The sequence below is a fragment of the Puma concolor genome, chromosome C2 (genome assembly GCF_028749965.1).
Source record: "Puma concolor isolate L17-30 chromosome C2, mPumCon1.1.hap2, whole genome shotgun sequence".
Lineage (NCBI taxonomy): Eukaryota > Metazoa > Chordata > Mammalia > Carnivora > Felidae > Puma > Puma concolor.
This window is the reverse complement of record NC_141675.1, coordinates 92,225,937-92,252,446: the sequence shown is the minus strand read 5'-3', so window position 1 is coordinate 92,252,446 and position 26,510 is coordinate 92,225,937. Positions and strand designations below refer to the sequence as shown.

The following is a 26,510-nucleotide window of genomic DNA, read 5'->3' as shown; positions in this document are numbered from 1 at the left end:
CTCTCTGACTATATTAGTATTTATTATTTTACAGCTTCTGTCTCCTTTCTAAATATGAGTGTAAAATATCACTGCTGTCATAATCACTGAGACCCAAAATATTTTTCACTCTTATCACTGATATTTCAGATTCTTCCGCTGCCATTATCTCTTTTGTGTCTGAAGAGTGTGTGCTGATTTCTATTGAGGAATTGCTTTCTCTTTATATTTTTTCTTTTTATTCTTCTGTCTGATTTCAACTTAGCAAAACTGAGACATCTTGATATATGATAGAAAGGGCTCTAGAATAGGCCACAGGAAGCTAGAGTTCTAGTCCTTGTTCTGTCCCTTCTGAGTTCTTTCATAATATTCTGTAAGCTAGTCTGGGAGAGGGATTTCAAACCAGTGTTCCCTAAATTCCTGTCATAAGAATTATTAGAGGTGCTTATTAAAAACAGATGTTCTGGGGCGCCTGGGTGGCGCAGTCGGTTAAGCGTCCGACTTCAGCAAGGTCACGATCTCGCGGTCCGTGAGTTCGAGCCCCGCGTCGGGCTCTGGGCTGATGGCTCAGAGCCTGGAGCCTGTTTCTGATTCTGTGTCTCCCTCTCTCTCTGCCCCTCCCCCGTTCATGCTCTGTCTCTCTCTGTCCCAAAAAAATAAATAAACGTTAAAAAAAAAATTTTTAAAAACAGATGTTCTTCAATCCCTACTCAAATCTATTGAAAAAGAATTTTCAAGAAAAAGGCCTGCAAATCTGTGTGTGTGTGTGTGTACACATGCATACATATATACATATGAATTGTTCTGATATATATAGAAACATTATATATATGAATGAAAAAAATATACATATGAATGAATTACCCAACATCACTCTCACCATCAGGGAAGTTTAGTTTACATAGGACAAGATGAAGATTCCTTCCATCTGTGATATTATTTGATTTTATGAATCTTAGCATTGTATTGCCATAATCAAAAGAAGAATTTCATCTAAAGAAGAAGAAGGAGGAGGAGGAGGAGGAGGAGAAGGGGAAGAAGAGGAAGAAGAAGAAGAAGGAAGAAGAAGAAGAAGAAGAAGAAGAAGAAGAAGAAGAAGAAGAAGAAAAGAAGAAGGAGAAGAAGGAGGAGGAGGAGGAGAAGGAGAATCAGGGGTGCTTGGGTGGCTCAGTCGGTTAAGTGTCCGACTCTTGATTTCAGTTCAGGTCAAGATCTCACAGTTCATGAGTTTGAGCCCTACATTGGGCTCTGTGCTGACAGCACAGAGCCCGCTTGGGATTCTTTCTTTCTTTCCCTCTCACTCTGACCCTCCCCTGCTGGCTCTCTCTGAAAATAAATAAATAAACATTAAAAAGAAAGAAGTATCAGAAAACCAATGCCAGTACTCTGAAGTTTGGTATTTGGAGTACCTAAGAGCACAAATAAATCAGAGCATTGCATCTACAGGTGCATTACATCTCTAGGTGCTCTGCCAGATCAAATGCTATTCTTAGAGGTATATGGCTGGAGCAGGGGGAGCCATTGATATAATCAGATCTTCAAGGCATCTTAAGGTTAACTTGACTAGTAACTTATGACTGTTTTGCATCCAGAGTTATAACCAACCTAGGTCAGGAAAAGCAATACTTTTTGAAAGAACAACTACAGCTTAATCATTAATGCCACAGTCCAAAATGAAGCTGAACTCTGGGTAAAGGTTGGTGGGAAAGAAGGGCGATGCGGAGTATAATAGAAGCTGAGAAGATATGGTCAAAGTCTGAGGTAGAGTTTAGAGAGGGAAGGGTAGAGTTTATTCTGGCTTTATTTGTCAACAAATTACTCATAGAGGTAATGTAAGAATTCCACAAGACATAGAGTTCTAGGTTCTCTCTTATATTCTCAAATAAAATAATTAATTCTCCTGTTTTCTGACTTCCTTGTTAGTTTTATCCTCATTTTTCTTATAGCTCTCTCAGTTTTCTTTTTTCTTTTCACTAACAACTGGAAGGGCATCATACATTTTTGTTCCCCATTGACTTACTGTATAAAATACATCTGTCATCATCACTAAGTATTGATAAAAATCGTGATTGCAATCATATCTAGAAAGTGACCAGTTCATAATTTTTGCTCAGATTGAATTTCCTTTATTCATAAAATGATGGATTCATCCTGAAGTGATGAAAACACAAGGACTGAATTTAGCGAAGAAGAGTGATTTCCAAATGTATATCACCAACCCTTTTCTCTGATTTTCATTAGCTCCACCTCTTTAACTGTTTATAGGATAGTTCTAGTTGAACTTTATTATGTTGAAAACCAAAATCAACATCTTTTCTATATTTCCAAATTCAGTTTCGTGATTACTTTCTCTCTTCAGTGCATTTCAATTCCCCTATATTCCTACATTTCCATTTCCATATACCCTCCATTCCTGAATAATGTCCATAGGCATTACTGATATGAATCTCCCATCTCTCATGGCAGTTAAAATTCCAGACCTGCCATTTACTGACCACACGACTTTGGACAACCTCTTGGGACATTAGTTCCTATAAAATGGGGATTGTACTAAGAATTGAAATATAGATAGATAGATAGATAGATAGATAGATAGATAATACATATGTAATACATATATATTATTGTTGGCCATAATAGATGTTCAATAAATGGCAGCTATTGTGATCCTGAAATCAATCTATACTTGAGGCATGGTATTCTTAGCTATTTTGCACTCTTTTGCAATTCTCCAGCATTGTCTTACCTCATCTTGTGATGTGTTCTTCTTACTTCCTCAAGCTCTTTTATTTAATCATTATTTTGAACTAGCCTCTGAGACCCAACCCTTTCTTTTCCCATAGCTGTATGCTTTGCTTTTGGTCAGGCAGCTGCTGAAGCTGACACCCACAGGGTTAAACCTAGTCCACTCCCAGTGCCCGTTTTCACAGTAGGCTGGCAGCTGTCCCAACTTCCTACTGAAGCCAAATGCTTGAGGAGAGAGAGACTAAGGAGCCAGCTATGAATCCCTTCCAGAAAAATGAGTCCAAGGAAACTCTGTTTTCACCTGTCTCCACTGAAGAGGTACCACCTCAACCCCTCAGCCTCCCAAAGAAGCCACCTCCGGTGAGTCCCCAGATTTAATTCTGCTTCTGACAGGAACAGACTTGCTCTTTTGGTTCTTCTTGGCCTCTGGAGTGTCAGGCTGAGCTGTATTAGGGTATCAAAAACTATTCTCACTTGGAATTAGAATTAACCTGAAAACCAAATCTAACCAGAAGTTTTCTTTACTTAGGAGAAGAAGCAGTAGGAAGAGGTAGTGAGATTTCTTCAGCTGGGATACAAGACTTTGCTGTATCTCATTGTATATTCTGAGTTTCTCTGGGGTGAAAAAAGAAGCAATTTGAATATCCAGGGAAACTTGGCAAGCATTCTTGCCTGGAGAACTGTGTGTAATTGTTCTTTCTTTACCAGTATAAAAACTCAGCCCTTCGTTCCCCCTGGATTCAGAGTCTTATGCTGGACACCAAGGAAAGTTTTAGAATAGATGCAGTGTCTGTTATTATGTGTGCCAGTTTACAGTGGGAAACAGGACAGAGAAACAAAGAAGTAATAATGTTTGCATTATATACTTGTGAAACACTTCCAAATTCGTTATCTCATTCAACCTTCATATCAAAATCCTGTAAGTGGAGAGGATATAGTAATAATAGCCAATATTTACTGAGTTCTCACTATGTTCCAAGAGGTGGTAGTATTCCTATTTCTTTGGAATAATGAAAGTAAACATAAAAACAGGTATAGTAGTATGTCCAGAGTTAATATGTTAACACAGCCAGTGACGGTATTACATAGCTAGTAAAGTGTATTAACTAAACTCTAGGTTGTATAATGCTCAAGCTGTGAGATGGGAAAGTAAGAAGCTTTTTAGCAAGTTAATATATTAATATATATTAATATCTAGGAGGGTTGTTTATATCCATCTATATAGGTAAAAAAATGAAAACATTAATTTGTTACTTCATCTATTTATTTAGTTATATCTCTTCTGGTCCCAGAAAATTTAAGGCTGCTTACAAAGATGCGTGTTATTTCTTATGAAATAAGAGGCAATATAAATTTCATGATGAGATTTGACTGTCCAAAGTATCTCCCTCCCCACCTCATGTAAGTTGGGCAATCATAATGGGTACGGATTTGAAATTAAACATGACATTCCTTATATACTGACTGATACAGCATATAGTCCTTTTAATGTCCAATAGGATTAACAAGAAAATGTTATAGAATGACTTTCATAGGAAGAGTGGACATTTAATGTTATAAGATTTAAGAACTCTCTAAGTTCAAGGTGATCAATCAGCTTACTTTTAGGAATCTAGCTGGACTCTGAGCCTGGTTCCACCAGGCTCTGAATGGTAAGCCATCATATTGCCAGGATCCTCCCGGTATCATGAACAGGGAAGGTGGGAACAAGAGAGGTTAGTTCAAACAGTAGAACTAAGGAGGTTATTGACCTCTAAAAGTAACTGCTTCGGGGGCGCCTGGATGGCTCAGTTGGTTAAGCGTTCAATTCTTGGTTTCAGCTCAGGTCATGATCTCAGTTTCATGAGTTCAAGCCCCATGTTGGGAGAAATACCACTGGCAGCACAGAGTCTGCTTAGGATTCTCTCTCTCTCCTCTCTGCTCCTCCCCGACTCGTGCTCTCTCTCTCAAAATAAATAAATAAACTTTAAGAAAAGTACCCATTTAAATGTAACTGCTTGGATGTCAAATGCTCTATAGGCTAATTCTTTGTTCTGCTCTTAGAAATAAGTATGATTATTCTCCTACTCAGAGCCCCAGGCTTTTCAGTTGCTTGTAGGTAGATGGGAGGTCCTGGTATGTAGGGTCAAGGAATGTCTGAGCAGTTCCATGTTAAATGAATGAGGAACAAAGTAATATTCAAAATAGCTTCTATTACTCCTAAGTCAGCAATGCAAGTACTTTTTAGTGTGATAATAGCTGTTTCATGAAGAGTAGGGGCCTTTGCTTCACGTTACCTATCATGGTGATTTCAAGTAAATGAATTTGTCTGTCATAGAGCAATCTAGTGATTAAATAAAGGGGAAAAGCTCATGCTTGAACCACTGCCTTTTTATTTCATAGAAAATTTGTGGCTCCAACTATCCACTGAGCATTGCCTTCATTGTGGTGAATGAATTCTGTGAGCGCTTTTCCTATTATGGCATGAAAGGTAATTTTTGTGTCCCAAATTCTTTCTCTTCTCCACTCACCCTCACCCCATGTTGGGAAACACATGGTCTTCTTTATATACTTATTTCCCTTATCCACACTTTCTACCTTTATCCATATTGATCTTTTCCTCTGGCAAACATTGCCAATGAATACTGCATGGGATTTCACCTAGTGACAAGCCAAGAACAGAAAGGCCTTACAGATACCAGAAAACAGTCTGTAAGAATATAAGTGTGAAAACTTGCTTCTATTTTCATACATGTTTCTCAGGTCTATTGTTGAGAAGGAGAAGGCCGTGACATTGGAAGCATCTTTGGGATTGGCTTAAATGCTATGTATGTACATGGACTTAAGGGAGAAATACCACATTTGTACACTAAGCATAGCCTCATTCACTCCCACAATGTCCATGGTCCTTGCTTCTACTGCCTGACGGTCACTCCTCAGTCACTTCACTGATAGTAGTGTTGAAGGTCAAGATCACCTTCAAAGACCAGAGCTGAAATATACTTCTCCATAAATCATTTTAATGTATCTGTCTTGTTTTCTTTACCCCTTTTCACCTCAGCTGTGCTGACCCTGTATTTCCTGTATTTCCTGCACTGGAATGAAGACACCTCCACATCTATATACCATGCCTTCAGCAGCCTCTGTTATTTCACTCCCATCCTGGGAGCAGCCATTGCTGACTCATGGCTGGGAAAATTCAAGTAAGGAAGATGGGCGGTCACATCCCCACATTGCAGATTAATTGTGCAGAGATTTTTCCACTTCTTGCTGCTTGCTTCCAAGCAAAAATATACTTGTGTCATCCATGACAAATATATATCTCTTTAAGATTGACAACACAGAAAGACTGTCTCTCTTCATTATCAGTTTTCTTCCATTTTTTTTTGCATCCTTTTCAATCAGGAATTGTTTTATTTTTATTTTCCTTAAATCTAATTTTAATCTCCCATTCTATAGTTTAAAACCAATTCTTGTTATAATCTCAGGGATGATAAAGATTGCTACCCACCAGAAAATTTATAATTTTAGAGACCTCAGTGTAGTTACTTCATATACTCTCCATCTCTTCTCCAGAGCGAATCATCCCAACTCCTTTAGTATATTCTTATGAGTCCCCCTTTTTAGCTGTTTTACTGTTTCTTTTCTCTAAACTCTTTCTGTGGTTTGTTTCTTAAGAATATAATATTTTCATGAATTACACTGATGGTCTATTCAGTTCTGCGCCTTTTAAGTCTCTGAAAATAGCACCAAGAGACATTTATGGGATGTTATAGTTTCCCCTACAACATTATCCTCATAGGCTAGAAATGAATGGATCTTGGCTATCCATTCCCAACTTATTTTCTATGGCTTTGTCATCTATGGATTTGTCTTAATTAGTATTTCTCAAAGAGCATTTTGTTGAAATTGGTTGATAGGATACAATGAGTGTAATATAGGAAGATAAAGCTCTCATGGTCAAATAAGTTTGGAAAATGCTAGGCTGAACAAAGTTAAAAAGATTTCTTTACTGCATGACTTCTTATAGCCTTTAACATGCTAATACACACTGTACAATTTCCAAGAAATTGTTATGTTATGTTATGTAGTGATTATGTTATGCTGTGTTATGGTATGTAGTAATTCCCAAACTTATTTCACCATGGAATATTTTTTCAGGATATTTTGTGGACCTAGTATTCCAAGGAATCCTCTCTAGTAAACATTGGTTTATATCTCACTTGGCTTATATATATTCATTGTTCTAAAGTGTTTACTTAGCATTTAATATATAACTACAACCATAACACTGTAGTGAATACAGTTTCTTGACTTGAGAGAAAGATGGTGGATTATGTTTGCTACTTATGTAATATTGGTTACCAAGTCCATCCAGATAGGAGATTGGTACTATATGCAGAATAAAAAGTATAAGTCATGACCTTTATTCAGTTATAGAATAAAAGACTCCCATAAATGCCCTAGTACTTTTATTTATTTTTAAAATGACTTCCTTTAAGATTGAAGCATGGATATGGCTTTTCATGATTTCTATAAACATCTACTGAGAGGGCTGACCACAAGCTAGAATGCTTTTTTTTTTTTTATGTCAAGTTGCTTTTAAGAGAGCCAAACATTTTTAGTCATAGTCTCTAGTGTGGTTTTTATGCTCTGTGTCCCCATGCCTATTGGTTTGGACTTACAGCCACTCTCTTAATGAATGTGTTTACTACCATCTCCTTTCTCTTTCTCTGAGTAGGTATATAGCATGTTTTTTCCCTCTCCTATATTTTTTGTCTCATCAGAGCTGCCCCTCTTCATGCTAGGTTTCTTTCTCTGCCATCACTGCACATACTCCTTCTCAGTTCCTAAACTCTCATTAAAAATGGCTCTGGTCGTGAAATAAAACTTAAAACCTCTCCCTCTTTCCTTTCCTTTTCCACATTAACTTGTCTATATTAAAACTGAAGGAACACTGGGCTGTAAGTTAGAAAGTAGAAGTTCTATACCTAACCCTAATACTAATTAATTAGAATGTCACTCTAGGAAGGTTCTTTGACCTCTCAGGATTTCACCTTCCTCATTTGCAAACGAAAGATTGGTCAAGTCTATCCAGAAAACTTTTGTTTCCTGTGGTTAGGATTTCAATGACCCCCTTTCAAATGCAGAATGTCCAAGTCTATCTTGACTTCTTTCTCTTTCTGTTAAAGTTTCCTACCATTAGCTTCCTCTTTCTTATATTCTTCATATCCTAGACTAATTTCCTGAGCCTTTCACCTAAAATGTTGCTTATTTTCTTTCTAAACCACTTATACTTCCTTTATCCATTTAGTCCAACAATCTGATATTGCTCTGATCTCCCTACTCAGACTCTATTATTCCAGCTTACACTTCTTTTGTTTTTTTCTCTCTGATGATCTAGCAGAGATGGTCTCTTTTGGGTTCATGATAACTGGTCTTTCTTTCAGTCCTTTTTCATTCCCCTTCTATTTATTCTTTTTATTCCAACAAAGAAAACTCTTCTCTAGAAGATGCTACATGCCTTTTGGGAAAGCCTGTCCCCTTCCTTTGATATTAATTGCCATACGCAATTAATGCCCTGGATTAGTCACCCAACTTCTTATACCCTACTTGCCATTATAAACCCTCTAAGGTCCCTTCCCTGGAGAGCCAACCGAAAGAGAGTAGGCATTTAGAATAAGAAATCCACAACCTGAGATTGATGGCATATCCAGCCTCTGTCTGATACTTTCATTTCATTCTTTATATTCCACATTAGCATATAACACTTTAAAATCACAGGTGTAAACTATATAATCTCCAAGGTTCTTTCTAGTACTAACATTCTACTTATATTTAAAGAGAATGCTGGCATGGTAATGCACATAAGGAATATATCATAAAGGTAGTAGTGTGCTATATTTTAGTGTGTAAATCTCTACATATGTTCTTCCTGGAATTCTTCGCTGTTCCACTTCCTATTTGCCGTTCAGATTTCTTGGAAAAACAACACAAGAAGTCCCTACCAACTGCATGACCTTTATCACTGGGCAGTCTCTTCATAGTCCCTGACTCCTTTCTTACCCTTGATAACTTGAACATGAGGTAACTGTGGTAGGGATTACAATTAACCCAAGTGTTCGAGTAATCAGGCTGAACCTGAGAGCCTTTCTATCCATCCCATTGGTTGGGTTTAGAGAAAGTTCTTTATGTTACTCATTCTTTTTTTCCTATTTACCTGCAGTTTTTTTCTTGATTCCTATTATTTCTAGTGCCAAAGACATTCCTTGATAACAACACCTCTGGTCAAAGTAACCTATTGTCCTGGTTCTCATAGTTTAAAACATCATTTGCTGCAAATCCAACCAGTGGATGCAAATCCAACCAGTGGATCCAACCAGTGTAGAGTGAGTGGGGAAAAGGACAGGTCATATATGAGAAAAAAGCTTGAAGGGAATGTCCATTACCTCTAACACTACCGGGTAAAGAGTTGCTCTCTCTTTTTTCTGGTCTGTTTACTTCATTTACCACTCCTATATCTATGTACATTTCTCAGGTAATTCTTTCCTCCTCCTCCCCTTCCTCTTTCATTTATTCTGGCACTGAGAACAGTATGAATTCTGAGTCTGTATTACTCAACTCTCTCGATTCTGTTTGTAGACTGACTGATTTAACTCTCTCAACAGGACAATCATCTATCTCTCCTTGGTGTATGTGCTTGGCCATGTGGTCAAGTCCTTGGGTGCCTTACCAATACTGGGGGGACAAATGGTACACACGTGAGTAAAATCATGGAATAAACTGAACAACTTTTCTTTCATTAGACAGGTCAATGTCTCACACATTCATTACAGGTTATTTTCTATTTTCTTACCAGAGATGTCCCTTTATTTTCCAACCTATTGTTTTATTACCAAAGTGGTTGAGAAAAAAAAATTATTTTGTGATCAGTTGAACTCTTGCCTACTTTAGCTGTCCTCATTTGTTTTTATTAAACATTTGGAGACTTGTAGAATGCCTAGCTAGTTTCCTTTTCATAAAAACTCATCATATTCTTAAAGACAATTATTTTTTTTAATTTTTTTAATGTTTTTGTTTATTTTTGAGACAGAGAGAGACAGAGCATGAGCAGGGGAGGGGCAGAGAGAGGGAGACACAGAATCTGAATATGGCTCCAGGCTCTGAGCTGTCAGCACAGAGCCTGTCGCGGGCTCAAATTCACGAACTGTGAGATCATGACCTGAGCTGAAGTTGGACGCTTAACTGACTGAGCCACCCAGGCACCCCTCTTAGAGACAATTATTAAAACTTGATGCCCCTCATATTTCCCCACCTATTCACCCACCCATACATCTGTACTTTGCTAGGACTAAAAATGTGCATAATATTTCTTTATAGTGTGCATTGCAGAAATCCTATCCAAAGCTTGGATTATTTTCATTTAAGTTCCATATATTCCAATTGCTCTATGCCTCTTTATTTAAGCCATTGATGTTTATTAGGCCAGAGGCATTTGATACATACTGATGTCAGTTGATTCAGTCTGTAAAGAGGAGGGTTACAGTTGTTCAAGAAGTAGATCACATGTATTCATGTTTATAATCTGCCTACACATGTATTTATTTAATGAATTAAGAATTTTAAAATTTAATAAATATTAGATACCTCCCTCTCAGCGTCCCAACAAAAAGTGACACTTCTCCTATTAATCATAAATAATTTTAACATTTTATTTTGTGTTTAGGAAGCGTATATGGAATAGGTGTTTATAAGGCCCTTCTGTTGGTATATTCCTTAAATTAAGACAAGATTGAAAACAGTGCTTTAACTGTGAAATTCCTTCAGTATCTGCTTCTATCTATTGCACACAAAGGGTAAATGGAACTCTCAGGGACAAAATGCCCCCCTGCAATGCATACTTTCTGGCAGAGGCTCAAAGGTCATAAGTATTTTAAGTGTCTCTGGGTCTCTCAGAGGAATGAAGGCAGATGGAAAGTGCCTGCAGAAATGTGAAGAAATGTGAAAGGAATCTTTGCTCTTGTACATCCAGTTTCTGCAGTTGTGCTTCATATCAATATGGTTATATCCTTACCTCTCCATTTCAGAGTCTTATCATTGGTTGGCCTGAGTCTAATAGCTTTGGGGACAGGAGGTATCAAGCCCTGCGTGGCAGCTTTTGGTGGAGACCAGTTTGAAGAAAAACATGTAAGAGACCTGTTATTTCTGTGTTTTCAAGAACGTAGAGCAGACATTAAAAAGGTACCTAGCAGGTAGCTATTTGTCAAGACTGAAGTAATCCACAGGTCAGGAGTTCTATTAGGTGCTGGGTACTGGTCATTAATAGAAACACTGAAACATGTTCAAAGGAAAGTAACCAGGGTAGTGAATGGACTAAGACACATCTTATGAAGAAAGGTTGAAAGAATTGGAGATATTCAACCTACATAAGGTAAGTATTAAAGAGAATATTATAACTGTCTATAAATATTGATAGTAATTAAACCAGAACTAGTGGGTGAAAGCTATAGGAAGTTTTTTGCTTGATGGAAGGAAAAATTCCAAAAGAGTTTGAAGCAGTGAGTTTACTCTCACTTGAAGTATTTGAGAAGAACCTTGGTAGGTACTTTGAGAATGGGAGATAATAAGCAGTGTAGAGATGATTTAAGCACATCTGGCTGAAATCCTATGAAAGGGGGAAATGATCGTTCAGAATAAAATAGAATGAGATTCTATAGATGAACTTGTCTGAATGATCATTTCCTCTTTTCCTACTTTCCACTATTAATGGGGGGGGAGGGCGGGGAACAGGTATGAATAAATTACAAATGGGTCTAAACGAGGAAGCTTGATAATTAGGCAGGGAACATAGTCTATTTTTAAATAGGCAACATTTTTGGCTTTCTCTCTTTTGTTCTCACTTTTTTGTCTGTCTTCATGTATTATTCCCTCATCTATAGCAATTTCTCATGTTTCTGGTTTTTGTCTCTCTGTTCTTTCTCTGTGTCCTGCTTCTTGTGTATCTCCTCCCCTTCGGACCACTTGAGTTATTATTTTATATTCCCTATCTGTCCGGGGTACCATAGATCATAATTGCTTGCTGACTTTGGAGAAATACCGACCTTTGGCAACCTTTGGGATTCTAGGCACAATGAACTGTACAAATAGGTGAGTGGAATAGATTTAAAAGGGGGCCAGAAGAGGAAGCAAACACTGTAAACAGAAAATAGGGAAGGACAGATTGTGCTACCATGTCAGGAAAAGATCTGTGGTACCAGAATGAAGCATAATGAATAAAAACAACAACAACAACAAAAACAAACAAACAAACAAAAACCCTATATTTTAAAGTTGTTTCATTCAGTAACTGCTCTGCAAAGATATTTCAATAATAAGACAAACCTACTTCCAAGTTTCCACCAACCACTTCTAAGCCCACGGACTTCCTTTTATACTCTCTGGCAGAATTCCCATAAGTACTAGGTGAACTACCCTGCTTGATCAACAATTTAACCCACTGTCCTATGTTCTAGTACTATTCCTATACCACACATTCCATAAAATCTATTTAACTCAATCATTCACTTAATTAATTCAGTCTATAAAAATGTGTTGAGTCTGTAATATGTGTCAGGGACTATGCTGGGTAGTAGGGAACACAAAAATGAGCAAGATATGATTTCTGTACTAAAGGAACTCTCAGCCTACTGAATGAAACAGACATTTAATGGAAAGAAATTAATATTAGGACATATATAGGACACAAGTGGCACAGTATTATAGGATGATCATTTTTTCCCAGGAGGGGTATAAGAGTGTTAAAGATGCTTGTACTAGGTTTGAAAGATGGGTAAATGTTTGTATGGGTTATGTGTTAAAATATCTAATATGTTTTTCAGATATCATGGAGGCAATATCTGAATCTGTTTCTGTGCATGTACCTCCAGCTTAGTCTGAACGTAGGGTAGATGAGCTAGGAGGCACATCACACTTATTTTTGTTTGTTTTGTTTTGTTTTGTTTTTCAGGCAGAGGAACGGACTAGGTATTTCTCAGTCTTCTACCTCTCCATCAATGCAGGGAGCTTGATTTCTACATTTATCACACCCATGCTTAGAGGTTAGGATCTTTTCTAAGGGGCCCTGTGTAAGGTTTTCTCTGACCAGTCAAAAATCTTTTCAAGGCTTCCTGCTCTTCATCCTCTACTTTTACAAGGGCTTAAAAATCTGAGAATTTCTTTTAATCTTGATTTGTCTGGCCCAAAAGAAAGATTATGGATGAGGTGATGGGAAGAAAGAGGATGGCTATGTCTATGACCTCACAAACTTGAGCTTGCAGAATAGAACACAAAAGATTCAAGATTCAAGGTTACTTTCTTCTGGCCTAGGAGATGTGCAGTGTTTTGGGGAAGACTGCTATGCATTGGCTTTTGGAGTTCCAGGATTACTAATGGTGATAGCTCTTGGTAAGTACACTGGGACAGAGGAAATTAATAATCACTGATGCCTGCTACATGAAAAGCATCATCTAAGCACTATTTTATTCAGTCCTCACACTAACCCTATTAGGTAAGTGTTATTGTAGGGATTTTCTCTAGACATTGGAGATAAATTAACAGAATGAAGTCAGAAACCAAGGAAGAAAGAAAGAAAGGAAGGAAGAGAAAGAAAGAAAGAAAGAAAGAAAGAAAGAAAGAAAGAAAGAAAGAAAGAAAGAAAAGAAAAAGAAATAAAGAAAAAAGAAGAAAGAAAGAAAGAAAGAAAGAAAGAAAGAAAGAAAGAAGACACAAAGGAAAGAAGGAAGGAAAGGGAGAAACATGCCCAAGGTTATATAACTAATAAGTTTTCTGGGGAGATTTTAAAAAGACTAATCCCTGTGCCTTATATTGGAGCAATTAAGTCAATATCTCTGCAGGATGGAGGCTAGGTATCTATAGTTTTTTTAATATCTAGGTGATTCTAAAGAGTAGTCAAGGCTGAGATCCACCGTTCTATACTACAATATGTAAGGAAGCGAGGAAGATAATTAATCCTTTCTCTCAATCTAGCTTATTTCATCTGATAGTTATTTATCTGGTTATTGGAAGATATTTTTAATTCTTTTAAAGTAGCTTCTAGGTTTTGCTATTTCTGTCCTGCTCTTCAATGCTCCCAAGGAGTTTTCTCTTGATCAAAGGGAATGAGGGGAGTTGGATGAGTAGGTGGAAACTGATGCAAGTTAGATCAAGTGGCATTCTCCTTACCACTGACAACCCAATAATGGAAGAGGAAAGAGGATGTGTGTGTCGCTTAGTTTATGCAGTCTAAGGGGAAACTTGGACGTGATTGTTTCTAATCACTGACCTGGAAACCTGTTCTCACTCTGAGCCTTTGGGTGACACCCCCCTGGAAGATATCCAGCGCAACACATAAAGAACTCAATAGAGGAAGAAAGAACCCAAAGAGTCAATGTTCAGTCCTGATTATTTTCTACCAGGGGGTGGTTAATAGTGATACTCAGATTCTAATTCCAATTTCAAGGAAACTTCTGTGTTATTCCAGGAGAGCTGTGATAATACATTCCCTGCTTCCTTCTCCCTTTGAAACCAAACATTTTCTCAAATATCATCCTGGTTTTCCACTTAGTGCTATGTCTTCTTCTCTGGATCATGGCACAATAATAATATTAACACATCAGAATAATTATAAAGATAAAAAGAGATACTATATGTTAAATGTTTTATAAACTATGAAATGTTAAACAAGTGTTAGTTGTCATTATTAGCTGCTTCAGTTTTCTGGGTACAAATAAATAATTCTCTGGCTTTTCACTATAAATTTATTCATCTATTCTTTTCATTCATTGATTCAACAAACATTTATTTAATGAACCTTTTATGTGTCAAATCCTGTGTAGCAATTGGGGTTACATTGATGAATTAGAGAGCCACAGAGTTTATGCTTTCAAAAAACTTATATAGTCCAGCAGGAAAGGGAAACATACATAGTAAACAGGAATTTATAATACAGTATGATCAGTGTCACAGTGGGGGAGGTACAGAGAAAGTTGTAGGAACACGAAGGAGGGATGTCTGACTAAAACTCTGAAGCTCAGAAAATGTTTGCCTAAACAAATGGTATCTAAGATGAGGCCTAAAAGATTAGCAGGAGTTAATCAAAGAAGACATGATATCTGTAAGACAAGGAAATGAGAGATAATTGTGACATATCTGAAGGCCTTAGAGGAATTCCGGATTGCCCCAGGTATAAATGAGAAAGATAATGAGAAAAAGGTGACAAAAACCAGATAACGAACGGCCTTTTAAGTCTTAAGGAATTAGAACTTTATCAAAACATTAGGGAGCTACAAAAAGATTCTGAACAGAGGAATGATTGTTAGATTTTTATTTCTCAGTGGTGTCTCTGACCATAATGTGGAGAAAGAATGGGTTAAGGGTGAAGTAAGGATATTATTTATCTTGACTACTGAATTCTTGGCATTATTTAAAATTTTGTGCTCAAGGTGAGTGTCTCACTCAGCTCAGACTAGTCTCAGCCCTGGTAAAATTGACAAAACTTGATATGATTAGAAATGTGAAGTGATGGAGAAGATAAATCAATGAATATTAGGGTTCTGACTTGAGCAATTAGGTAGATAGTGGGATCATTACACTAATGAATTTAGTTTGGCGTACATTACATTTTAGATGTCTTTGAAAATATAATTGGGGTTATCAAAGAGCTATCTGGAAATACAGGTTTAAAGCTCAGAAGAAATGTTTGGGCTGTAGATAAAGATCTGGAGCTAGTAGTGTATGAAGAGCAATTAAGCTATAAAAATAGGTTAAATAATTAAGAGATAGTAAAACTAAAGTAAAAGAGGGCTACGTTAGAGCCCCGAGGAATGCCAGTATTACAAGATAGGCAAAAAGAAAAAGCTCACAAATGAGACTAAGAAGGAATGGCTAAAATGGTAGGGGTTCTATCTTGGATTCTAAGAGGATTTCAAGAAGGGAATTGTTCAGAGTAACAAATGTTACTAAGTGGGAAAGTGAGATAAGGGAGAAAAATCCCCATTGAATATAGCAACAAGAAGGTCACTAATTTGGTGATATCAGTTATGATAGATTGGTGGATTCAAGACAGATTAGAGTAGAATGAGAAGTGAATAAGAGGTAAGAAAGGGAAAATGGTATATATAGCCGAATGGGACATGGAGTCAAGAGAGTATGTTGGGCATGCTTGAATATCATCAGGAAGACTCCAGTAGAGAAAGAAGTTGAAGATGTGAGAAAAAGACAGTGTAATCAGTATGAAAGCACACGTGGCAGAATTACCTTTGTACAGAGGAGGAACATCACCTTCAACTAACTGGAGGGAGAAGAGGATAGCTGTAGATATAGGAATTAATAGATTTTGTGTCAGGAAGTTGAGACAATTCCTATTTGAAGGCTTGTGTTTTCTTTATGAAGTAGGAGGCAACATCATCTACTGCAAGAAAGAATTAGTAGAGAAACTTAAGGTTCCTACTCCTCTTCTTCAGTTAAGTGGCTTTGAAATTTAAGTGTGATCTTACCCAGATAATTACCTGGCCTTCCTTTTATCAGTCCACTGTCCACTCTACTATTGATATTTCTAGCCTCTTTCTAGGATCATTCTTAGTTTTAGGAGTGGTCTATTTCCCCTCCAAAATCTTCCTCTTGTCTAGATACCTCTTTTGCTGCCCACTTGTCTCCCAGGATTAGCATCCTTTCTCTTAGCCATTTTTTCTGTCAACAATAAGAAGCCTGTGGTAAGTAAAGCGTGCTATTTGGACAAGCTTTGGGGAAACAGAGGATGAATGAAGAAAAAGTGATAAAGGCAATCTGACTGAGAGTAAGAGAATTTAGAAAGTTAAGGTAAGGAAAAGTAAGGGGACTCAGTCATTCTGGTGCATAAAGATACTATAAAGTGCTGCTGGTCACTGACAAAGACACCTTTGGTAGAAGAACTTCTAGAGGGACATCTTGCTGGAGCTGGGAAATCCATTAAGGAGGGAAATACATCTGGGACAGTACCAAGATAGAGTCTTCCTGCTGAATTTAGTTAATAAGCTTGAAAAAAATAATATTTAGTATTTCATAATTATAAAAATAATATCATCTAATTGCTGGTTAGTTGGAATGTAGAAAAAAATAAGAAAATAAAATTCACTTACAATTAGCTGTGAAGATGTGGTTAAAGAATATGGGGTAAGGAAAAGAGAATGAGCTCAAGTACAGTAATAGCACAGAATTATTTTTGTAAGAATGATGAATAGTGGTTAGAGTGTAGAGTACCTAATGGGAAATAATGAAACATAAAGTAGGAAATAGTAGATTGAGGTGAGCTCCACAGGGGCCATGTCTTTTTTTATCTAGCAAAGTGTCTAGTGTAAGAATGAGTGAATGAGATGCTTTATGGTCGTTAATAGCATATATTATTTTTGAGTCAGACAAATCTCCGGTCAAAAATACAGTTTCTGACATTTTATAACTATGTAATCTGTACAAATTGCTTAATTTCTTTTATCTTCAATTTCTGCAATAAAATGGAGAGAGTAGTACATGTTTTTCAGGTTAAATCTGTTAATGTATATAAAATGCTTAACACTTTACATATAATAGTAAACCTTCGATAGATGGATAGTGATAATAATAGCCATTAGGATAATAATGAATTTGGGAAGAGCTTTCATGCCAGGAGTTTGGGCTTTTTAGGTAGGTCCTAGAAAGAAGGTTTTAATTTGGCATCAGATAAGAGAAGGAAGAGACCAGGGATTGAAAAACTAGTTGGTAGCCATTTTAATAATCCAGGGTAGAGGTTCTAAGGTACTAAACAAGAGTCCTAGCAGTAGTAATACAAAAGAGGGGCAGATAGGAAATATGTTGAAGAGAGTCTCAATTAAAGTTGGTAACATATCAGATGTAGAGATGGAGGAAAAAGAATTCAGAAATGACTTTGATTTCTGTGGCACAAGAAAGTCTCAACAGATTACTTAACAATTGACCATTTTATTCTTCTCTGGGATCCCATAATCTGTGTAATTCCAAAGTCAAGAAGTTTAACTCAGTCTCCTCCCTTTATAAGCTTTGCCAGTCACTCCTAACACTTCAGCAGCCTGTCCTTAGTACTGACATACTGAATGTGCTGAATGAGAAGCTAAGAACCTTGTTCGTGTATCAACTGCAGTTGTGTTTGCAATGGGAAGCAAAATATACAGAAAACCACCTCCTGAAGGAAACATAGTGAGTCAAGTTGTCAAGTGTATCTGGGTGAGTGAATTGTTTACCTGCCTTTTTCAATCAATGGGAGAAGAGAGACGCTATGCTGAGCATATAGGCCTTCAAACATGAGTATACATTTTTCCCAATGACTCTGTTCTACTTCTGTACCTTTTGGCAAACTGAGATTAATCAGTCTTCCTCTGTGTCTCTACTTAACCATTAAGTAAAAAAAATAATGTAACCATTTTTGTAAATTGACAAAAATCTTCTGAAATGTGTATATGTAATATATGTTGCCAATAGGATGCAGGAATAGTTTAAAATTATATCTGAAATATTCTGTATTCAATGTCTGATGAAATCAAAGGGTTGGAGTAAGTCAATTAAAGTATGTGTATCTGAGGGAAGGGATAATGAATTAGAAAAGGCATGGGATGCTTTCTTTTTGTCACACTTCTGATATCTATGCTCTGATATTTATGCTCTGCCCTAGTTTGCTATTTCCAACCGTTTCAACAACCGCTCTGGGGACATTCCTAAGCGACAGCACTGGCTGGACTGGGCAGCTGAGAAATACCCAGTAAGTTGGAAGTACAGAAATATCTTATGCCTCCATGGAGATTTTTAATGTCCAAACTGATTCCCTCTTACTGCATTTGACTTCTTCTCTTACTGTTCTGGGACATTTCTACTCTAAACAAAAAACCAAGTCTAGAAATTCAGCCTGTTCCTTCTTTCCCTTTCTTGCAGAAGCAGCTCATTATGGATGTGAAGGCACTGACCAGGGTACTATTCCTATATATCCCACTTCCCATGTTCTGGGCTCTTTTGGATCAGCAGGTAAGAATGGTTCTTTTGAAAACAACTCCTTATTCCAGCCCTTTTCCTCTCACAGGAAAGGAATTTCTCATAATAGCATCTGTCACCCCTAGGGCTCACGATGGACCTTGCAAGCCACAAGGATGAATGGGAATCTGGTGAGAAAAGATTTCCCAGAGAAATCTATTATTTTCTTTACAATCCATATTAGGGAAAAATTAATTTCTTTGTGTTTTTGCCTGAAAACTGACTTAAGATCATAAGAGAGGTGCCTTTAACATGAAGGTACTGAGTAGGCAAAATTTAAAAAGCTAGTCTAGAAATAAAAACACAGAATCTTCTCTTTAGAAATCAAGAATATAAAGATGGAAAGGTTTAAATGTATACAAGGAAGTACTGAGAAGAGAGTAAATGAAATGATAGAGACTTGGGAAAGAGAATGTTTTCTCCCATCTAAGCCTTCCTGGGGCATAGTAGCATTGGATTTGATTGGTGCCACTACACATTTAGCCCATCCCAGGTTCGTGTAGAGGACCTAGAAATGTGGTACTTTGTACATGGACAAGGAATGGGAAAGTTGTAAGCATTTTGTTTTTCCAATCTCCATTCTTTAGCAAACTCAGAGTCTCATCTAGGCTCTCAGTTGTTCTACTTAGATTATTATATTGTTTTTCTACCATCTCAGTTGTGAAGAGGGCAGGGTGGAATGATACCAAGATTTTATCAACCAGTCTATTTGGAGCCTGCAAACTATAATTTTACCTTTTCCCTTTCTCTGGTTGTCCAGAATTTACTATGGTTGTTCTCTCGTTGACCCCTGGAGAACAACTTTGGAAGTTGACCCCTGGAGAACAACTTTGGAAACACTGTGTGTTAGTGGAAGTCATTATCCTAACCATAACATTGTGTTCTGCACATTATCACCTACAACTGCAGTTACTGAAATTAACAAAAACACACTGACTCTACTCTCTCTCAAGAAAACCATAGTACACAGAAAAAGAAAATTCTCCTTTAGGTCTACCTGCATTCAGCAAGCATTGCCTGAAGCCATTCCCAGTCTGTTTCCCCAAATACCCTTAGAAGTGCAACCATGGCCCTGAACTAAAGACCTGGTGAATTTTATCTTATGTATCTCTCCTACTAATTAGCAATATTTTTGATCCAAGCTATTCTTGTCTTTATCCACCATCAAAGTGTAATTTATTATAATTTTTCAGGGTGTTTTTGTGCTTCAGCCTGACCAGATGCAGGTAGGAGTTTTCTCTATACTCATGGGGATTTATGGCTTTCCTTATCTATACTTCTACCTGTAATATCAGGATTACCAAATATAACTGGATGTTTGTTTCCTTGTATGCTGAGGAGGATTAAGGATAGGGGTGAAAATATTCTCCTTTTGCCCCACACTTCTCTTTCACATCCTGCCCACTTCCAAGTAGAGTGAATTTTGATCTCACAAGAGAAGTATAAGCCCGGGGTTTTTTTTTTTTCCATGTCAAGACAGTATTTTGGAAATATTGTCCAAGAAAGTGTAAGGCTTTGGGGCGCCTGGGTGGCGCAGTCGGTTAAGCGTCCGGCTTCAGCCAGGTCACGATCTCGCGGTCCGTGAGTTCGAGCCCCGCGTCAGGCTCTGGGCTGATGGCTCAGAGCCTGGAGCCTGTTTCCGATTCTATGTCTCCCTCTCTCTGCCCCTCCCCTGTTCATGCTCTGTCTCTCTCTGTCCCAAAAATAAATAAACGTTGAAAAAAAAAAATTAAAAAAAAAAAAAAAAAAGAAAGTGTAAGGCTTTGTTGTGTGAGTAAAACACAATTGGGTGACTCCCAGTTCTTTTTTAAGCCCTTGTTTAATAATCCCCAATTCTTCCTTCTCTCCTTCTCTCCTTCACATTTTCCCTTGGGCTGTGGAACAGGAAAAGATAAGTGAAATTGGGAGGGAAAAATTCCCAACTGGTTGGACAGAAAAACAGGTTCAGAGTGAAATTTGTTCTGTGGGATATTGAGAAGCTGAGGTGCTATGCAGGGCAAATACAGTCCTGGGTATAAAGGACTGAAAGAGGTGGAATCATTCCATACTTAGTACAATGAAAGTATGTTTGAACGTTAGAGTACACACAAGCAAATGAGAGTACGTACTTACACTTGAGGTAGAAGAATATGTGTAATTAATCCTTTTTACCATGATGTTACAGGTACTAAATCCCCTTCTGGTTCTTATCTTCATTCCATTGTTTGACCTTGTCATTTATCAGCTGGTTTCCAAATGTGGAATTAACTTCTCGTAAGTGCTCACTATGCCTTTGTTATTTAAACTGACTTAATATTTGCTCAGCTTGATAAAAGTTCAATGTCAGTACTTTTCTACTTAGTCACGATTTGTTTTGGTTTATAATTTTTCTGCTTCTATGTATCTAAGTTAAACTAAATGCCTATTGATACTGGAGGATGGGAATTAGAGCTAATTAATTCTTATTATAGACAGTCCAAGCCATTATTGCCGACTGAACTGTGTGATGTTGAAGAGGTAGATCTAACCTTCATGGAAAGTCAAAAGTATGTGAGAATAGAATCCTAAATCAACTTGTTGCTTTATTCTTGAATGTTGCCTCTTCAAAGTCTAAAGCCTATCATGACAACTAATCCCTTTAAATCTTCTATTGTCTATATGAAACAAAGTGGGTACCTAGTAAGAGTGGGAATAGAGTTGTCCCTAATTACTGCTTTCCCCCCATTCTAAATAGGAGCACCAGGTGTTGTATGGAAATGTTGAATATTGTAGACATGAAACTAATATTACACTGTGTGTTAACTAACTGGAATATAAATAAAAACTTAAAAAGAAAAGAAGTGTTATTCTTTGTAAATTTGACCAGAGGGTTTTCAAGCCTCCTCTAATTCCTGATTTAATAGCAATTTCTTTTTGATGACCACATTATCATATTCAAATGTATTCAAATGGTCTTTTTTCATTTACTCATTGATTGAGCAGATATTATTGAGTTCAGCACCAATGCCATGCAAATATAACAGCACAGATCCAGCCCTGAAGGAGTTCACTGTTTAATAAGGGAGGTAGAACACATGCAAGGATAATTATTACACAATGTGATATATATTAAGTGCAGTAAGAAGGGAAACAAAGTGCCAAGGAAATATAGAGCAAGGAGAGTCCTTCCTGCTGACAGTCAAGAAAGACTTATAAAGAAGAAGAAAATGAGGTAAAAATGTATAGTGCCTGGCATATAGCAAATGTTCAATATATCTGGCTGCACTACTATTATTTTTGGTTATGATGACATAATGTATAGAAAGACCATCATAAACAAAAGTTGATGTGGGAAAATGTGGTGCATTAACAGAGAACTCTTCAGTGTGAGGAGTAGCTGGGACCAAATCAGGAAAGGTCTTTAATGGTAGGCTTAGAGGGTTTAGATTTAAAGTTTAGATATATTGCCTCTCTCTTTCCTCTGCAGATCACTTAGGAAAATGGCTGTTGGTATGATCCTAGCAAGCCTGGCGTTTGCAGTTGCAGCAGCTGTAGAGTTAAAAATTAATGTGAGTTCAATAAATCTAAAGCTCCATGAGGGCAAGACCATATCTGTGGTATTCACTCTTCTGATTTGTTCAATCCTGGTTGCCTGGGACCTAGCACAGTCAGTACCTGATCTAGACAGTACCTGATCTAAAGAGGGTGCATCATAACTATCCGTGGTAAACGAGTAGATACAAGGGTAGAACAGCAATGTAAAATGAGGCCCACCTCCCACCTGAGTGATTCAGAGTATATTGTCAAGGAATTCCCAAACACTAATATCCAAGGTATCTAGTCATCCCTTTGGGAACACAGGCTTTTGAATATTTGGCAGATGGAATAGCCATTATTGGGGAATGATGTATGAGGCCACAACTGAGTCAAAAAGCATGGAGTTTGTTACGTAGCATCAGTGCTTGCTACACTGAGCTGGTGCTTCCCCCTCCAAACTGCCTTCAAAGTTTTCTAAGCCAAATACTCTTCAGAGGGAGAAAACTGTCCTCTTGACTAGATGGACTAGGCTGTCAGAGATAGGACAGAGCTATGTGTTCTCATTGTATTTGAAGGGTTATTTGTTGGTAATTCTGACATGCATTCTATGCCCTAAGAGAATGACCCCACCGCAGCCCGGTCCTCAAGAGATTTTCCTGCAAGTCTTGAATCTGGCAGATGATGAGGTGAAGGTGACAGTACTGGGAGATGAAAACAATACTCTGCTGGAAGAGTCCCTCAGATCCTTTCAGGTGAGATATGGACTTGACTTAATTAGAAACACATTCAGGGACACCTCGGTGGCTCAGTTGGTTAAGTATCCTGAACTTTGGTTCAGGTTATGATCTTCTGGTTGGTGAGTTTGATCCCCATGTCGTGCTCTGTGCTGACAGCCTGGAGCCTGCTTTGGATTCTGTGTCTCCCTGTCTCTCTGCCCCTCCCTGGCTCACCTCTGTCTGTCTCTCTCTCAAAAATAAATAAACACTAAACAATTTTTTAAAAAAAGAAACACATTCAGATTATGCATCAAGGTGACAGCATAATATAGTGGTTAGAAGCACACACTTGTGGAGTCAAACTGGCCCCAGTCCAATTCCTGGTTCTACCATTCCATAGCTATAAGACCCTGAACAAGATACTTTATCTCTAAATCTCAGTTTCATCATCTGTAAAATGGCAATAATTTTTATGCCATAAGCTTTTGTAAGGATAAATATTATATGTAAAGCACTTAGTGTCAGGGACATTGTAAGCTCTCAGTGGGTTGTCATTTGTATTGTTATTTCAAACTGCTTCCTAATATCACATCCTCTGGAAGGATTTGGCTTGTATATTTTCACTAATATTACTGTAAATATTCTGAAATATTTAAGATATTTAAAAAAATTTTTTTTTTCAACGTTTATTTATTTTTGGGACAGAGAGAGACAGAGCATGAACGGGGGAGGGGCAGAGAGAGAGGGAGACACAGAATCGGAAACAGGCTCCAGGCTCTGAGCCATCCGCCCAGAGCCTGACGCGGGGCTCGAACTCACGGACCGCGAGATCGTGACCTGGCTGAAGTCGGACGCTTAACCGACTGCGCCACCCAGGCGCCCCTAAGATATTTTTAATAATAAAAATAATATACATCTATTGTTGAAAACTGAAGAGTATGTAGAAAGACATAAAAATCACCTGTGATTCCACTACCCAGAGATGATCAGTTAAGCATTTTTGTATAAATGAATAAATACGTTTTTAAAAAGTACTCAAACTCTACATGCTGTGTTGAACTTTGATTTTTTTCTTAAAATTAATCATATCATAATCATCCTTCTTTGTCGAGAGCATGATTTTAATGGACACATGATATTCCATTTTATGGATATATCATAGTTTACTGAGGTATATCCTTATAGCTATTTAAGATTTTTTTATTATACATAATCCTATAATGAACATCCTTACTCATAAATCTTTATGCATGCCTCCAATTACTCTAATATAGCATATTCCTAAAAACAGAATTGCTAGGTTAAAGGGCAAAGTTGAAAGTATCTGATGAGCTCACCTGCCCTGCGATGCTATGAGACTGTGATGTCTACAATGCATCAGAAGTTGAGCATGACAATTTCTTCATTCCACAGAAGATGCCACACTATGCCCAACTCCACCTAAATACAAAAAGCCAGGATTTCCACTTCTACCTAACATATCATAATCTGTCCGTCTACACTAAACATTCTGTGGAGGAGAAGAACTGGTACAGTCTGATCCTTCGAGAAGATGGAAAAAATATTTCCAGCATGATGGTAAGTTGAGGAATGATCTAGGTTCCAAACTGTTATCTTTTTTTGACTGGATCATTTATATCTTACCAAAGATATGCCTGATGATCAGATTTCTGACTATCAGTTCCTTGTTGTCACCAGTAACTGATTTTTACTTTCCTCTATTACAGGTGAAGGATGAAGGAAACAAAACAGCCAATGGGATGACAACTGTGAGGTTTGGATGTCAAGGAGACCCCAGGCCACTCTGTTTTGAATCTTGGTCTCTCTTCTGATCTGTGGGGCTTCAGATAAAGTAGCCTCACATTCTATTTGTCTTGTACAGGGATTCTCTCTCCTATAATATCAAGGGCATGGGTATCAGAGGCATTTTCCAGGACAATGAGAGACAGGTTTGCTTTCCCATGTGGTATTAAAAGATGACCCTGTATCTGTATATGCCCCCGGTGCTCTACTGTGTACATCCCTTTTTGTTGAATTTTATCCACTTATCTTGCTCTCAGGAAAATAACTGAGTACTTCCCTCTCTGTGATCACCAGAGAAAAATTTAGAAGTGAGCAAATAATCCTTTCTTCATGGTTGGTGGTTGAATATCCCTTATTGTTACTGTGTTTTTAAAGCATAGTTTTTTGTAAACCTGTAGAAGCCCTATGGTGTAGTAAAGGTAACACCTTTGGTTTTGAATCCAGATAAGGCAAAAATCATGTCAGGTATCCAGGGAAAGTTACAGAGATAAAGAACCCAAGAGGTCACTGGTCTCTGTAGCAGGAATCAGGCATGAAATAGAGAGATGCACATACTTATGGCCGTCAAGATTAGGTGGTTGCTATTGTGTGCCAAAAACTGTTCTAGGCACTGGGAATATAGCGGTAAACAGGTGTCCCTGTTTGGGAGGGTTTGTCTGATGTGTGACAATGTCTCTACCCTTAGGTTTATTAATACGTTACACAAAGAAGTCAACATCTCCCTGACTACAGATATCTTCCTCAGTGTTGGTGAAGACTATGGTGTGTCTGCTTACATAACTGTACAAAGTGGAGAGTAAGAGCATTACCCTTGTGGACCTTTTACTTTTATCAACAATTGTTCTTTATTTTTATTTTTATTTTTCGTTTTTGCAATTTCATTTTATTCCACTGGCCCAATGTCATTGTACAAATAAAATTCAGTTGCGTTCCAAATAGCACAACAGAGTCTTCTGGAATGGCACCCTACATATAACAATTGTTTTTTAAATGTTTTCTTTGCATATAGGTGTGGGGATTGATTTTGAGTGTACTCAGGTTTCCTGTTTTATACTGTTTCACTAATTCTTTTTTTTTTTTTTTTTTTTTTAACGTTTATTTATTTTTTTGGGACAGAGAGAGACAGAGCATGAACGGGGGAGGGGCAGAGAGAGAGGGAGACACAGAATCAGAAACAGGCTCCAGGCTCTGAGCCATCAGCCCAGAGCCCGACGCGGGGCTCGAACTCACGGACCGCGAGATCGTGACCTGGCTGAAGTCGGACGCCCAACCGACTGCGCCACCCAGGCGCCCCTGTTTCACTAATTCTTAAGACTTGGATGAGAAAAACACATAAGGCTTGGGTGAGAAGACTGAGGGCCTGAAGCCCACAAAAGAAGATGATTTGTGCCTTCTTTATTCAGGCATAAGGTTAAAAAAAAAAAAAAAAACTACCTGACAGACAATGAAGAGCTCAGATCTGGGTCAGAAAAACCTGGCATTAAAATCAATCACTCCTAGAGACTTCTTTTCAAAGAGAAATGGTAGCTTTGCTGCTTGACTCACCATGAATAGAGAGATGAGGTCACTCTTTCCCTGGAGATGGGAATGCATTTTCTAGAATAAATGTGGTGTTTATTCTAACTAAAATTGTCCTGTTCCAGATATGCTGCAGTACATTGTAGAACAGAAGATAAGGACTTTTTACTGAATATGGGTCTACTAGACTTTGGTGCAACTTATCTGTTTGTTATTACTAATGTAAGT

At 37.7% G+C, this 26,510-nt stretch overlaps 1 protein-coding gene across 3 annotated transcripts in view; it reads left to right on the top strand.

The window, feature by feature from the left end:
* Positions 1–2,918: 2,918 nt before the first annotated feature.
* The window catches only part of SLC15A2 (solute carrier family 15 member 2), a 72,290-nt gene continuing 48,698 nt past the window's right edge, over positions 2,919–26,510 (top strand). For 2 of the 3 annotated variants that reach the window (XM_086675277.1, XM_086675276.1), the window contains exons 1-19: positions 2,919–3,084; positions 5,107–5,194; positions 5,765–5,906; positions 9,372–9,464; positions 10,791–10,890; positions 12,710–12,800; positions 13,069–13,146; positions 17,870–17,952; positions 18,398–18,484; positions 18,655–18,744; positions 18,837–18,881; positions 19,944–19,976; positions 20,915–21,003; positions 22,196–22,277; positions 22,863–22,997; positions 24,375–24,539; positions 24,689–24,735; positions 25,450–25,560; positions 26,408–26,504. In XM_086675277.1, the coding sequence (XP_086531403.1) occupies positions 2,947–3,084; positions 5,107–5,194; positions 5,765–5,906; positions 9,372–9,464; positions 10,791–10,890; positions 12,710–12,800; positions 13,069–13,146; positions 17,870–17,952; positions 18,398–18,484; positions 18,655–18,744; positions 18,837–18,881; positions 19,944–19,976; positions 20,915–21,003; positions 22,196–22,277; positions 22,863–22,997; positions 24,375–24,539; positions 24,689–24,735; positions 25,450–25,560; positions 26,408–26,504 (1,794 nt within the window). In that variant the 5' untranslated portion in view covers positions 2,919–2,946. The remainder of the gene's footprint in view (positions 3,085–5,106; positions 5,195–5,764; positions 5,907–9,371; positions 9,465–10,790; positions 10,891–12,709; positions 12,801–13,068; positions 13,147–17,869; positions 17,953–18,397; positions 18,485–18,654; positions 18,745–18,836; positions 18,882–19,943; positions 19,977–20,914; positions 21,004–22,195; positions 22,278–22,862; positions 22,998–24,374; positions 24,540–24,688; positions 24,736–25,449; positions 25,561–26,407; positions 26,505–26,510) is intronic. The other variant, XM_025913149.2, reaches the window with a different exon arrangement.